At 35.4% G+C, this 15729-nt stretch overlaps 1 protein-coding gene across 1 annotated transcript in view; it reads right to left on the minus strand.

Moving 5' to 3' along the window:
* The window catches only part of BCO2 (beta-carotene oxygenase 2), a 39930-nt gene that overhangs the window by 15090 nt on the left and 9111 nt on the right, over positions 1 to 15729 (minus strand). The window contains exons 5-8 of the mRNA XM_074304251.1: positions 14925 to 15027; positions 7599 to 7727; positions 5737 to 5897; positions 1332 to 1499 (exon numbers count right to left, since the gene is read on the minus strand). Of these exons, the coding sequence (XP_074160352.1) occupies positions 1332 to 1499; positions 5737 to 5897; positions 7599 to 7727; positions 14925 to 15027 (561 nt within the window). The remainder of the gene's footprint in view (positions 1 to 1331; positions 1500 to 5736; positions 5898 to 7598; positions 7728 to 14924; positions 15028 to 15729) is intronic.

Consider the following 15729-nt stretch of genomic DNA (forward strand, 5'->3'; position numbering starts at 1 on the left):
GGAGAAAAACCAACCCAGATGCCTGTAACATTGAGGTGACTCTGGGTTGCCAAAAGTTATGTACCACTAGACTATGTGGTCTACATGTCCAACCAAGCTGGGAAGAATTTAAGAACCCAGTTGGCAAGGTTATACATGCCTGTTACACAAGGACTAGTCTAGCTAAATTTAGAGAGACTCATCACTAGAAGGTTAATCACTAGATAATGAATTTTGAGGGTCACAGGAAAATCCCTGAACCGAAAATAAACACTATTTACAAAATCAAGAAGGGATTATGATCTGCATCACTGGATCCATTACTGAGTACTTGAAGTAATAAAGCATAAACATACATATTTTCATTTGTTGTGCAATGAGAATTATCCAACCTAACATGTTTCTTTTTTTTATCCTTTGGCTTCCAGGAAACACATGGCTATATTCTGTGCTCAGCTGCAGTAATCAATTCATCTCATGTTTCTAGTTAATATTTAATTCTCTGTTCTTCTAAATTAATTTTGTTCAGTTTTTATTTATAGTTATCCTGTTCTGTGTTGTGTTTGATTTTATCGATGGATGGACATAAGAAGGATCTGTAATTTCAATCCAGAAGAGAGTTCTCTCCATTTTTGTAGATCAAAATCAATCTGCAAATTATTAGGTTATTCCTATGAAGTAACCTGAGTCTTAAAAATCTCACAGTAAATTTATAAAGTAGAATGTGAATCCAAGTTTTCCTGACCCTAAAGCCATAATTCTATCTACCTTCCATATCACTTCTTGATTTTATGAGGTTCCTCAAATTCATTTGGAGGAGTATTTAGAATATAAATCTTAAATAAACAAAAGAGGTAGTTCTGATTTCAGAATTATAAAATTACTTCAAATCCTTGTAGGTATGTAATTCCTAAGAAAGAAGCAAACAGTTTTACATCTAAGCCTGGTACTAACAGGTTTAATGTCATTGAAAGGTAACCTCTTTTCCAAAGCCCATTGGATAGGACACTTTTCTTATTGGCAGAGATGAATATTCCACTCCTCCCCAAGGACAAAGTGATCCAAATTAGCTTGAATCTGATCATACCTCCTAGACAAATAATCTTAAGGAAGCATATGGTACCCCACTTCTCTGAGGAACACAGAGTGGTGGCCTCCAATTCTTACCTCCTGCTTTCCCTCCTGGAAGGAATAAAAGTTTTCCTTAGAGAAAGGTGGAAGGATAAGAATTTGGAGCTGTCTCTTCTGCCTCCTTTCAAGCTCCACACAAGGACATTGTTCCCACCACACCTGATCTCCTTCCTCACATATGGGGCTCTCTCTTTCCTTACATATATAAAACAGAAGTTTACCTGGTCCAGTTCTTCCCCTGTTTTCCGTAGATTCTGTAACTGGTAAATATTCAGGATTTTACCATCATCCTGGCAACACAGATCCACTACAACACAGTCCTGGTCCTCAAAGGCATTGATTTGATGAAAAGTAATAAAAGGTTTACTATAAAATACCCTTGGAAGAAGCTGCAGGGAAAGAAAACAAAAAGTGATTGTTTTTTTCTTCTCTCACACTAGGATTCATGTAGCTTAAATATGGAGAAAACAAAAGTTAGGTTTCTGTTGATATGATTGTATGCCTGATCTGGAAAACTCAGGAGTCTAATATTCTGACATTAGTTCTGGATCCTTGGACTGTATACTTACTCTGCTGTGTATCACATCTTCACCAAAGACATGGAAGAAAACCACCACCAAAAGTTTGAGGTTTCTATTCAGAAAAGTAGCAATGTTGGGTCAGTGTAGCCAACAGAAATTTACCCAGATTCTACAAGCAATAGCTCAGGACTATGTATTCAATATCTTTATCAATGACCCAGGCAATTAGAGAATATCTTCAACATATACATAGAAAATAGCAATTAAGAACACATTATAAACCCATGAGAAGCAGGGTCAGAAAAACAGGAATCCTTGGCAAATTGTAGAAATATGCTAGCAGTGATGTCGGGAAGATATGATTTAAGAAGATCCAGTAAATTTTGTGGTTTACCATTCCACCACTCCCTAGTTGATAAAATTAGAGAAAGCAAGGAACCAAAAGAAAAATAAGACAAGTAATAAGATATTTAGAGTTGCAAAGATGTATTGTCACCCATTTGTCCCTTTTTAAAGTGTGATGTTCTACCTGATAAAATTAGAAAGCAATCTGTCCATTGGACAGGTAAAAGACTATCCATTAAAAGAGAATAGAACAGTTACAGATAGTTTCAGGCACAAGTGGGAACAGACAGGGAACAAAAAGATCCATATTCACTATGGAAATATGGACATAGAGAGGAGTAGTACTTTGGTAAGAAAGCAACTTCAAAGAAGCAAGACCTCTGGCAGCAAAGAAGAGAATTGTCTATGGATTCAAGTAAGAATTACACCTAGCAGTTGAGAATTAAACTTTGAAGAGCATACTCAGAAAGCTTTTTATTGTAGACTCACCCAACAGAGATGCTGAACCAAGAAATAGCAGGAGGATATCACAAGAAGAATGAAGACATCAGAGCTCTAGAGTACCAGAAATATATGTTGCTTTGGTCATTTGTTTCCTAAATATGCAGTGAATTCTAGGTCTGTGTTAACCTTTCCCATTGGCATTTTCTGTATTGGTGGGAAAGTATGTTCCAAGTTCATAAAGATAAGGGAATGGGGAAGGGAAATATTTTGTAACCACTGTTCATATTATGTCATCTTAGCATATGTCTTGCTTAAAACTATTTGTGTCTATTAGCTGACTATTTTTTTTACTTATTTACTTATTTTGCTGAGGCAGTTGGGGCTAAGTGACTTGCCCAGGGTCATACAGCTAGGAGTGTTAAGTGTCTGAGATCATATTTGAACTTAGGTCCTTTTGACTTCAGGGCTAGTGTTCTATCCACTGAGCCATCTAGTTGCCCTACTTATTTAATTTTTAAATAGTGTGTTATTTTTCCAATTATATGTAAAGATAGTTTTCATTATTCATTTTTGTAAGACTTTGAGTTCCATTTTTTTCTCCATTCCTTTCTAACCTCTCCCTTTTCCACACTAGCAAACGATTGTGTTAACAATATGTATATAGGTCATATTCACAAGGAAAAGAAGGCAAAAATAGTATGCTTCTATCCACATCCAGTCTCCACATTCAGTTTCTCTGGATGAGGATGGCATTTCCTGATAAAATTTATTGGAATTGCCTTGTATCACTGAATTACTCAGAAGAATTAAGTCTATCATAGTTGATAATTACACAACCATGCTGTTGCTATGTGAAATGTTTTCCTGTTTCTGCTCTCTTTACTCAGCATCAGTTCATGTAAGTCTTTCCAGGCATCTTAGAAATTAGCCTGCTCATCATGTCTTATAGAACAATAATATTCTATTACATCCTTATACCATAACTTATTCAGGCATTCCCCATCCACTTATTTTCTAATTATTTGCAACTACAAAAAGAGCTACTACAAATATTTTTGCACATGTGGGTCCTATTCCCTCTTTTATGATTTCTTTGGGATTGAGACCTAGCAGTGGTACTGCTGGATCAAAGTATATACACAGTTTTATAGCCTTTGGGGTATAGTTCTAAGTTGTAGTAGTTGTCTATTAAACTCCCTGATAAAAAAATGAAGTGTAATTTTAAGAATAAAGAACTACAGACTATACTTTTGAATTCTGAAGATAGTAATCTGTCCCTTGACAATCTTCATACTCATAGGTGCTAAGTTATAGGGGATGCCAGAAGGGATGCTTTATTAAATCAAATTCAAGACATTCTATTTAGAAAGAAAAACAAATCACATGAAGAACAAATTTTAAAACTCCAATTAAACACTAAATAAAAATTCTGAAAATTAACTTAAAAAGCTAGAAAAAAAGCAAATCACAAACATACGAAAATGAAGAAGGTAGAGGAGCATTTTTCTAGAATTTAAAGACAAAATACTTCATATACATTATCTCATTTGATCCTTATGTTTGTTTTAGTGGCCCTATTTCTATACTGATCTTTGTTCTAAGTTGTAATGCTATCTGTGTTTTATTATAGTTTATTATTTATTTAAATATTTCCAAATTACATTTTAATCTGGTTCATGTTGCTGGCTGTGTATTTGATATCTCTTTCTAGAGCCCTGAGTGTCTTGCCCAATGTCACATAGCCAATATGTATCAGAAGCATGATCTGAACTTCTTCCTGTCTCTAATGCCAGCTTCCATATGTTAAAGGAAAATAATCTCTTAGAAACAGTTTGTAGTTTGAGGTATCAAGTACCTCACTTGATGCTACGTTAAGTGCAGATGGAACTGCCCCACAGAAGCTACATCAGCTATTATTATAAGTTACTGGTTTGTCAATCATTTGGAAGTACCTGGGGCCATATTATTTTTATCCTGATAACCAGCCCCCACCCTACAAAATCTCTGCTCTAGAAACCTCTGGATCTGTATACAGTGCAGGTCTGTGCTTAGAAGTAAACCCAATTCCTATTCTTCAAAGGATTACAAGAAACCATCATTTTAGTGGTCCTCTGGGACAGAAACCTAGACTATGGACCTGTTAATCAGCCAGTATTGTGAAACAGGAGGGTGAAACCCCAGACTTTGTAAGCATTGCTGTGATCCTACCAGGGAATTAGGAGAGCTTATAATTAAACAGTCTATGATAACTGGAAGAAGTTATAAGACTATTATATATGCAATACCTAAATCAGCAATAACTGCTATGTGGAAGAGGCACTGCTAGGAAAATGTTCACAGATGTCCTTTTAATTGATTCAGCTGGTTAATATAATCATTTCCTAAAGTGATTCCCATATACAGAACCTGTTGTATTAAGTGCTAATAGCTAGCCCAGACCAAAGAGGTATAATATACATGGTTTCAAAAGAGATAAGATTTGCAATTTCTAGAACAGAGTGAGAAAGGGTCCCACTGGTTCAGTGGATGTCTGATAAACATTTATTAAGCACCTACTATGTGTCAGGAAGTGTGCTGAGTGCTTTACAAATATCACCTCATTTGATCCTCGCAACCTCCCTGACAGGTAGATGCTATTAAAATCCCCATTTCATAGGTGAGAAAACTGAAGCAACTGGAGATTGAGACTTTCTATGACCACATAGCTAATAAAGAGTTGGGACTGGTTTGAACTCATGTGTTTCTTTGTTCACCCAGATCCATAGCTTTGTCTATTGTGCTATTTAGCTTTCTCTAATACCCTATGATATCATCAGTGTGGGAATTTCTTCCAAAACATTAGAACGCCTTCATTGTATCCTGTGTGACCCTAGAGAACCCAGGAAGACCTGGGCACAACGCTGCCTCAAACATTTATGATCTAAATGACCTTGGAAAGCAAATCATTTAACGTCTTTGAGTGTCAGTTTTTAAATCTTTTAGATTTTCCAACCCTATACCTACGATCCATGAATACAGTTCCATATTCTAGGTTTCTGTCCCAGAGGACCAGAAGAATAGGAATTGGATTTATTCCTAAGCACAGATCTGCATTTGTATTTGTACACAAATACATCTATATTTATATTACAAATTTGTATACATTTGCAATTGACCAAGAATCTGGATCAACTGTACCCAGAGAGTTCTAAAGTAGAGACACATAGATACAATCTATAACTGTAGAAATTCATCTCTGAACAATTTTTCCAAAACAATATTTATTAAGCTCCTACAGTGTGGAAAGCACACTGACATATACACTCAGAATACCTACTTGTCCTGTATGCTTATCCACCACATGAAACCGTGTATTATACTGGGGTTCCCAGCTGATCCCATCTGAAATGGCCTTCCCTCGAATTTTGGAAGTGATGATTTTCCACAGGTTCATCTTTAGGGGCTGCTCAATGAAAATGACATAGTTTTTTGTCATCCCTGAAAGATTCAGAAGAACAATATTGCTTATTGATTTTTCACTTAATGAGTGTTGAATAAATAAATATCCACTGCATGCCCGGTACTGTACTAGGTATGAAGAGATTCAAAGGTAAAAATGAAACAGTTTCTGCATTATGTTTGAAGACCTTAAGAGTTTAGCTAAGCAGAAAAAATAAACTCTGAGTTATAGAGAACAGCTTGGATAATACAAAACCATGTCTGGACAAATCATCAACCACAATTAGTGGTAATTCTTTGCTTGCTCTCTGTCAGCTCTGCTGTGCATAGCACTTCCCATCCCTACAAGATGAAGGGAAATATCAGGAAATACTGATGAGAAGCTTCTGTGGCCCAAATTTTGATTCAGATATACTAGATATAAAAAATCAGGTGTCATATACTATGTCACATGTGATTTGGGAATCTTATGTTGAACCAGAGCAAAACAAAAATAGCTTCTCTCATGATACTATATATATATATATATATATATATATATATATATATATATATATATATATATATATATATATATATATACACACACACACACACACACACACACACACACACACACATAGGAATTCACAGGAAAAAAACCATCTTTACTCTTCAGACATCTTCTTTCTCATTGTGGGTCAGTAATTTAGGAGTATTTTGGCCAATATGCTTTAAAATGTAGAAGAAACCATTTCTATAGCAAAATTGAAGAAATCCACAGATGTCTTTTTAATTGATCCAGCTGGCTAATAGTCATTTACCAAAGTGATTCTAATAATGCAGAACATGCTATAGCCTAGGCCATGAGTGTAAATAATATCCATGATTTCAAGGAGATAAAATTGATGATTCCTAAGAGAGAATGAGAATAGTCCCAGTGGTCCAGTAGATAAGCATTTAATAAAGCACCTACTCTATGCCAGGTGTTTCCTAAAGATTTAAATAACTCCTTCCTAACAAGCTTTCAAGTTAGTAAGGATAAAATTTAAAAATTAAATAAATATATACTAAGATAATGTGACATTCCTCTGCCTTCTAGACTCTCTAACATACCTCAGAAGACCATATCCTGGAAGCTTATTCTAGCCCTGGAATTCATACATGGGAAGTATCTTCAGTCCCTTCTTCTTCCAAATGAATGAATCCTTCCAGATCTTCTATTTAAGGAGAGCACTCAGGCTAGCCATGCTTCATTCCTCTCCAGAATGCATTTCAGATTTTCTCTTATCACCCCCACTTTCTTCCCTCACTACATTCTGTCTTCCTCTTCCCCTATTTTTTCTACTTTCTTGTCTGCTTTCTTCTTTCATTAGAATATACTCTCCTTGAGAACAGGAATGATTTTGCTGCTTGTATTTGTATTCTCATCACTTAGCATAGTTCCTAGCACATAGTAAGTGCTTATGAAATGTTTGTTAACTGGTTGATCTATTACAAAGCAGTTATATGCTTGGTGTTGTCCCTCATAATAGTAATAATTTGAACTGAGTCTCATTCATCTATCCACTCTTCTTTATAAATAGAGCATAAAGTGCAAAGCGTCACAATGAGAAGGACTGTCTGAAAAACTAATGATGGAATAGAATTTAGGAACTCTGCTCCAATCACTAGGCTAACCAAGCAGCCCATGTGTATAATAATAAATGAGGATCAGTAAGGTCCATTAACTTTTATTGATCTATTTTTCTTTGGACTCACCAAAGCTGTGGTAATAGGAAGGTTTCATCTTTTGATCAAAAGGAATGGAACATATCACTCGAGCTCCATGGAGTGTCTCATCAGGGTCCACTTTTTGAGGAGGAACCTGGATAACATTATAGAAGGAACCTGGAAAATGAGAAGGGCCATCTAAAGAGCAATGTTCATGCCAGACTAAAAGCTTCAACACTCCTTTGCATCCTGAGCAAATAGTTAGAGTGGTAATACAAAAATTGAAACATTCCTGCTTCACTAAGGGAAGATTTCATACAGTAAGTTTGGAAGTGAAAGATAACATATGTTCACAAGAATACCAACCAGCCTGATAACTATAACCCAGAATTATTTTATAATGCTGTATAATAAACACAAGCACTAAATTTCTATTCTAAAATTGTCTTCTTGGCATTAGAGCATTGAAAGCAGGTTGAAAAAGAACTGTATTAATCCATTGGAACGTTTTTCATCTCTCTTCCTTGATAGCAACAGCTGACTGAACATGAAAGTTAGAGTTGGATATTCAATTCAATATATTCCCATTCAACAGGAATTTACCAAGCATACACTATGGCATACAGTCAATCAATGCATTTCTTAAGCACTTAATATGTGCCAGGTACTGTGCTAAATTCTGGGGGCACAAAGAAAGGCAAGAACAAAAACAAAAAGAGTTTACAGTCTAATGGGAGAAATAGCATGGAAATTATGATGTTCAAACAAGTTATACACAGATAAATTAGAAGTGATGAACAGAGGGAAAATACTAGTATTAAGAAGGATAAGATGTTTTTACATGTAACTGAGGGGGGGTAATAAAACATATCTATGAAAAAAATTTAAGCAAAAAAAAAAAGAGGAAAAAAAAAGCTCAGGAAAGCCTTTTTGTAGAACATGGAATTTTAACTGAGGTTTGAGGAAGCAAGGGAGGCCAAGATACAAGAGATAAGAAATGACAGAATACCAAACATGGAAGACAAGCTAGTGAATATGCATGGAATCACTTGGTGGAATGTTTCAATTTTTAAATTCAATTTTATTTTATTTTCTGTTCCAAATTATCTTTCTTCCCCTATCTCTCTCCTACCAATTGAGGAAGCAAGAAATATAAAACCTATTATAAATATGAAGTCATGCAAAACAAATTTCCACATTAGCCATGTTCTGGGGGGAAAAAAGAAAATAAAAGAAATAAAGAGGAAAAAAATGAAGCTTCAATCTACTCTCTGAATTAATTTCTATTAGGAAGTGTATTATCATTTTCATCATGAGTCCTTTGGAATTAGAGTTAGTCATTGTGTAGAATAGAGTTAGTATTATTATACAACTTTAATATTGCTGTTATTGTGTAAATTATTCTGATAATCAAGTGTCGAATTTGAAGAACAGTAAGTTAGCCAGTGTCATTAGAACTCAAATACAGGAAGGAAGCAGAGAAAGAGGAATAAGAGGAGGAAAGAGCATCAAAATACTGGAAAGGGAGAAGGGAGCCATGTTTATTTGTTTGCTTATTATTGATGAGGGAATTGAAGTTAAGTCACTTCCCTAAGGTCACACAGTTAGTAAAAGTTAAGTACCTGAGCTCACATTTGAACTCAGGTCTTGTACTCCATCCACTATGCCATCTAGCTGTCCCTGGGAGTTATTGTAAAGGGTTTAGAGTGACAGAGGGTTTTATCTTTGTTCTTAGAGGTTTGTTGAATCATTGAATGGGAACAGCCTCAGTCAAACTGAGACCAATTTAAGACCTTAACTTAAAAAGGTCAAAGTTTCCCACTGCTTCCAGGACCATCTCCAGTCATTGTGATCCATCTCTCGCCACTGGACCAAATGGCTCTGAAGGGGAAAGTGAGGGAGGTAACTTTGCACAGTTCTCCCGCTCTTAAATCTAATTCTTTATGTATCATAGTATTACCTCCCTGATGTCATGGTCCTCTTGGAGAACCAAAAACAAACAACAACTGAATAAAGAAGTGCCATAGTCATTCCTGCTCTTTAGGAAAAATCACAACTTGTCAGTTAAGTTGAGAATAGATTGAAGTGAAGAAAGACTTGAAATAGGGGGACAATATATTGAGTAGTCCAAGAGAGAGACCAGGGTGATGGCAGCAGCAGAGAAGAGAAGGGTGTATTTACAGAAGTTGTTTCAATGCTAAAATTCAAAGAATTTGGTAACAACCTAGATGTGAGGGAAGAGTGAGCTTAAGAGAGAATGAAAAGTCAATTTTATTCTGAGATCCTGGAGACTGGGAAAGCTGTAGCTCTCTCAATAGTCATGAAAAAATAGGGGAAAAGGAGAATTTGGGAGGAAAGATGAGTTCAGTAATTCAGTTTGGGACAAACTTGAGCTTAAGATGTTTATGAGGCATCCAATCTGATCTGTCCAATAGGTGAGGTTTAAGAAGAAAACAAATGATGTGCTAGGCAATGATGGTACAAGGACAAAAACTGAATAATCTCTGAAGAAGGACTCAGAATAGCATGTATAGCAAACAATAAATAGTCAATATGGATGAAATATGGAATTCAAGAGAGAGAGGAATATAAAATGCACCTGAAAAAAATAGATTGAAACCAGATTGTAAAAAAAGGCTTAAAGTGCCAGAAAAAGAAATTTGTAATTTATCCTGAAAGCAACAGGGAATCACAAAAACTACTTAAGCAGATGACTGACATGGTAAGACTATATTTTAGGAATATCACATTGCAGACTGTGTACAGGATGAATTAGAGGATTCTGAAGGCAAGGAAATTCATTAGGAATCTATTTAAATAGTCTATACAAGAAAGGAAGAATACCTGAGATTGAGTGGAGAGAGGGAGATGTGGAAGTAAGGAAAGAGATTAACAACTGACTGATTATGGAGGGGAAGGGATGAGAGCAGAGTTAAAAATGACTCCTGAGTTGTGAATCTGAGGGACTGAAAAAAATGACAGTGTCCTAGAAAGAAAGAGAGAAGTGATGAAGAAGGGTAGGTCTGAGAGAAAAAGGCTATGAGCTTCACTTTGGGAATGTTGAGTTTGAGATATTTATCCAATTCAAAATGACCATGTGCAGTTGATGAGGCATTGGAAAATGAGAGGTAGAAATCAGGATAGATACATAGATCATCCACTGAGAGTTGAAAATTAAATATTAAGGAGAGGTCAGATTATCAAAGGGGAAACCAATCAAGAACTGTGTCATACAAACCCAGAGAGAAGCTAGTGTCCAAAAGAAGGTGATCAACTATCAAATATTGGAGAAAGATTAAAAAGGATGATGAGTAAAAATCCATTGAATAATAATTGATATTTACATAGAATATTAGTCAGTCAGTCAACCAGCATTTATTAAGTGCTTACTGTAAGCTAAGGACTTAGGCCAAGGATACAAAGAAAGAAAAACAAGCAAAGTCAAAACACTTAGCGTTTGCAAAGTTCTATAAATTTATTATGCCATTTGAACCTCAGGACATTTATTTAAGGTATTATAGACATTATCCTCTAGTAATGAGGAAAATGAGGGTCAGGTGATTTGTCCAGGATAGTTCAGCTAGCAAATCCTCTAAGTGGGATTCAGATCCAGTCTTCTAACTCCAAGTCTGGCCCTCTGCCTCTTGATTTGAACACAACACTAATATTAACTCCTTAAAAAGAAAAATATTCATAACTAGGCACAGTTACATAACCAGATTTGGAGAGAGAGCTATTAAAGGAGGCAGTTGAGCCACATTCAGAGCAATATGCAACACATAAGACACAGAACTCAGCACAATGAAGGAGTTTCAGAAGACCCAAAGGCAAGCCTATATTAGTTCTCATGCTTGGCAAAGTTTGGCCAGCCAACAATAGGACAGGATAGCTGAAAGATAATTGGAAAGTATATTTTTGCCTGGCCAGGAATTCAGTAAGCCCTTTATAAAGTTCACACAGGAAATAATAATTGCTAGCATTTATAGATCACTTTAAAGCTTACAAAGACTTTCTCTATTATCTCATTTAATACTCACAACTGTGGGAAATAGGTACTATAATTATCCTCATTTTACAGATTAGGAAACTGAGGCAGACAGAGGTTAACTGACTTGCCCAGGGACATACAACTAGTAACTGAGAGAATTCAAATTCAGGTTTTCCTGGCTCTAACACTTGGTCCACTGCATCACCTATTTGCCAAGAACAAATATGTTTAGAAATACATTTAGAATTGCATATGTTTAACCTATTTCAGATTGCTTGCTGAAGGGGAAAGAGAGAGGGAAAAGTTTGAAATACAAGGTTAGGCAAAGATGAATGTTGAAAACGATCTTTGCATGTATTGGAAAATAAAATACTATTTAAAAATAAACAAAGGTAAAAGACAATGACCAAAGAGGAGGCACACTGCCTCTTCAATATCAAAACATATATTAAATAAAACTATCTAAGTAAATCAGACTTGATGCAAACACTGTTAGTAAATTTAAATGTATATAACAAGATTCAAGAGGGTAAAAAATCTAACTCGGGATGTTAGCTCCATTCAGTTCAAATCAATAAGCAAAGCAATAAACTTATTAAATGACTACTATATACAAGAAGTTGTACTAGGCACTGGAGATAAAAAGATTATCAGTTATTGTCACTAAAAGAAAGGTGAAATCAGAAAATAGTTATTTCCTCCAATAAATTAGACTGGAGTCCTTGAGGGCAGGGAATGTTTTTGTTGCCATTATTTATACCCTCAGAATTAAGCTTGGTGCCTGATACTACGTAGGTATTTAATAATACAAAGTAGGTACTGTTTAAAAAAAAATCCCTTGTTGACTTGAAAAAGGAAAACTCAATTTCTATTTTCTCTTTTAAGAAATATTATTTTCAAGCTGGAAAAGAAAGAAGAAAATGTTAAATAGGCTATCAAAGCCTAAGATAAGAAGATGTGGGGAAAACCACATAGCCCAGCCAAGCTACATCTCAGGCTACTAAAAAAAATTTGCATATAATATTACTGAGTTAGTCATCTTTGAAGAATCATGGTAAATGGTCAATTTCACCTCTAGAAATGGGTAAAATAATGTATTTTATGAAAAGGAAATAAGATGGGTATTTTTAAACTATAAGTCAATGAGCCTGGTAAATTCTAGAAATAAATATTAAAAGGGATACTTCCTAAGCTCTTAGAAAAAAAAAAAAAAGATGGATCACCAGAAGCCAACATAGCTTTATGAAGGTCTAGCTATGCCAAACTAATGTGATTTCCCTGTTTTGACAGGGTTACAAACTAGTAGATCTGAGAAATGTTCTAGATTTCAGCAGGGCATTTGAAAATCACAATATTCTTTGGCACAAGTTATAGATGTGGGCTGAATAACAATACAGTTAAATAATTTTAGCTGGTTAAATTACAGAATACAAAGAATGTTGGTTAAAATAAACATAACAGATAATAAGATAATTTAACACAAAAAACATAAGTAAGCATATAACTCTAGCTCTGGTCCTATTCTTTTAACATTTTATCAGTGATTTAAATGAAAATATTGTCAGTCAACAAGCATTTATTTATTATGTGCCAGGCATAGATGAAATACTTCTTAAATCTGAAGATGATCCTAAGCTTAGAATATATATAACCTACAGATTTAAAAAAATCACTATACATATTATTTCATTTGATATCCACAAGCAACCTATGAAGTACAGGATTTTTATCTGCATTTTACAGATGAGGAAACTGAGAGGCTACATGACTTGCCCAAGGAGAAAATAGAGGGCAATATTTGTCTGAGTAAAACTCTACTTCCATAAACCATAAATAACAAAATATTCTTTCCTTTGGGGGTTTATATGAGAATAATATCAGAGAATTTAAGTATAGCTGGGTTTACAGACAGGGTTAAAGGATACTACATAAAATAGCAGCACAAACATCACATCTTATATTTACTGACACGTATACATACATACACCCACACTTACAACTCACCCACAGGCATAAACCAACAAGCTAACTCGCATTGATTGGTAGACAGAGAACATTCAAATACAAACACACATACATATATGTACACAGCCCTGAGCTACAAAAACACAAAACATAGACCTCAAAGATATGTCTCTCTGAGTGATGGGTTTATACTTTTATTTTTGTATCTCTAACAGCAGCCATAGTAACTTAATAAATGCTTATTGAATTAAATATCTACATACTGAAAGATACAAATGAATCCATTGGTAAGGATTGCTGTTCAGTCATTTTACATTGTATCTGACTCTGTGATTTCATTTGGGGTTTTCTTGGCAGATATACTGAAGAAGTTTGCCATTTCCTTCCCCAGCTCATTTTACACATGAGTAACTGAGGCAAACAGAGTTAGGTGACTTGCTCAGGATCGCACAAGTATAAAGTTTCTGAATCCAGATTTGAATTCACAAAGACGAGATTTCCTGACTCCAGTCTCAGTCTCAGTCTCAGGCTGCTATTGGTGAGGGACATTGCGCTCAGCAAAAAAAACACAGGATGTCGCTTTTATCATAATTTTCTTTATAATTTATAGTTTCTGGGGGCAGCTAGGTGGCGCAGTGGATAGAGCACCAGACTTGAATTCAGGAGGACCTGAGTTCAAATCTCAGACACTTAACACTTCCTAGCGGTGTGACCCCGGGCAAGTCACTCAACCCCAGCCTCAGAAAAAATAAATAAATAAATAAATAAATAAATGAATGAATAAATAAATGAATGAATGAATGAATGAATGAATCAATAAATAAATAAATAAATAAATAAATGAATAAATAAATAAATGAATGAATGAATGAATGAATGAATAAATAAATAAATAAATAGATAGATAAATAGATAAATAAATACATAGATAAATGAAAATAATAATAATTTATAGTTTCTGGTCATCTCAAAAAATTCTTATTTCCACCAAATATGCATGCCTAAAACATAAGTCCTGAAAAGTTCTCCTCCATTCATATGCATCATCAGAACTAAAGGAAATGGGGCACAAAAATTGAGCCACAAGCAAATGACCTGCTCAAGAAGGAAAGAGGAAGGGAAGGGAGGAAGAGAATGTCTATGTTGATAGGATCACAATTGCAAAAGGATCACAGATTGGTTTCTGTCCACTGAGAAGTGACATCCTTTAAGTAAAGGACTGGTGCTTTGGAAGTCCTTTCACAATCTTTTCCATGGGGACTCTGGGGTGGGAGGGAGGAGATAAAACAGAAAATAATGGTCCCCTTTCTCAAACATGGCAGTGCTTCACTAACAGAGACCAACTGGAAGACGGAAGAGGGAATTTTGAGGAGCCAGTTAGCCCAGGTAATTCCCAAAAAAAGACTCTTAGTCCTACTTACCATGTGACCCAATGGAATTCCCCATGTTGTAAGTAGTCCCATCAGGATCATAATGTGGATGTGCGGTTGCTCCATTCACTGCAATAAATTTGCTCCAATCCACCTGCAAATTAAAGTCGATCAGAGATTTTGTTTTTAATGTTTTGGTAAAACATTTGCTAAAAAATGATAAGGGGGGCAGCTAAGTGGTACAGTGGATACAGAACCAGCTTTGAATTCAGGAGGACCTGAGTTCAAATCTGATCTCAGACACTTAACACTTCCTAGCTGGGTGACCCTGGGCAAGTCACTTAACCCCAGCCTGGGGGGGGGGGGGCGGAATGGTAAAAAAAGGTCTTTAGAAATGCCTTTATACAGAGTCTCAAAAACAGTAGAGGTGTGCATATATGTGTGTGTGTGTGTGTGTGCATGCACATCTTGCACAAACAAGGTATCCCTAAATTCTCTAAAATTATAAGATGAAGGAGTCTTGGCTCTCTGTACTGGAAGAGATAAGGTCAAGAGCCTGACACCAGTAAATTCTTAGCCCTCGACCAAAGGGGTTAATGATTATATAAATTTAAATCTCTCACTCTCACAAACAAACTTAAATCCCACTAAAATTTCCAGGAGACAGGTCAAAATTATTTTGCCACTGAAAAGGTAAAAACTATGGATAAAAATCCCATATACGTTTAAGATTTCTCCAACAATGCAAATTTTAAAATTTAAAACCATAATTATAACTCAAGCACAAGCCTCTACTGAACCAAGATACCATATAGAGGAAAGCATACATGGAGGTCATACACTTCCTCTTCATGTG

The sequence above is a fragment of the Sminthopsis crassicaudata genome, chromosome 3, assembly GCF_048593235.1.
Source record: "Sminthopsis crassicaudata isolate SCR6 chromosome 3, ASM4859323v1, whole genome shotgun sequence".
Taxonomy (NCBI): Eukaryota; Metazoa; Chordata; class Mammalia; order Dasyuromorphia; family Dasyuridae; genus Sminthopsis; species Sminthopsis crassicaudata.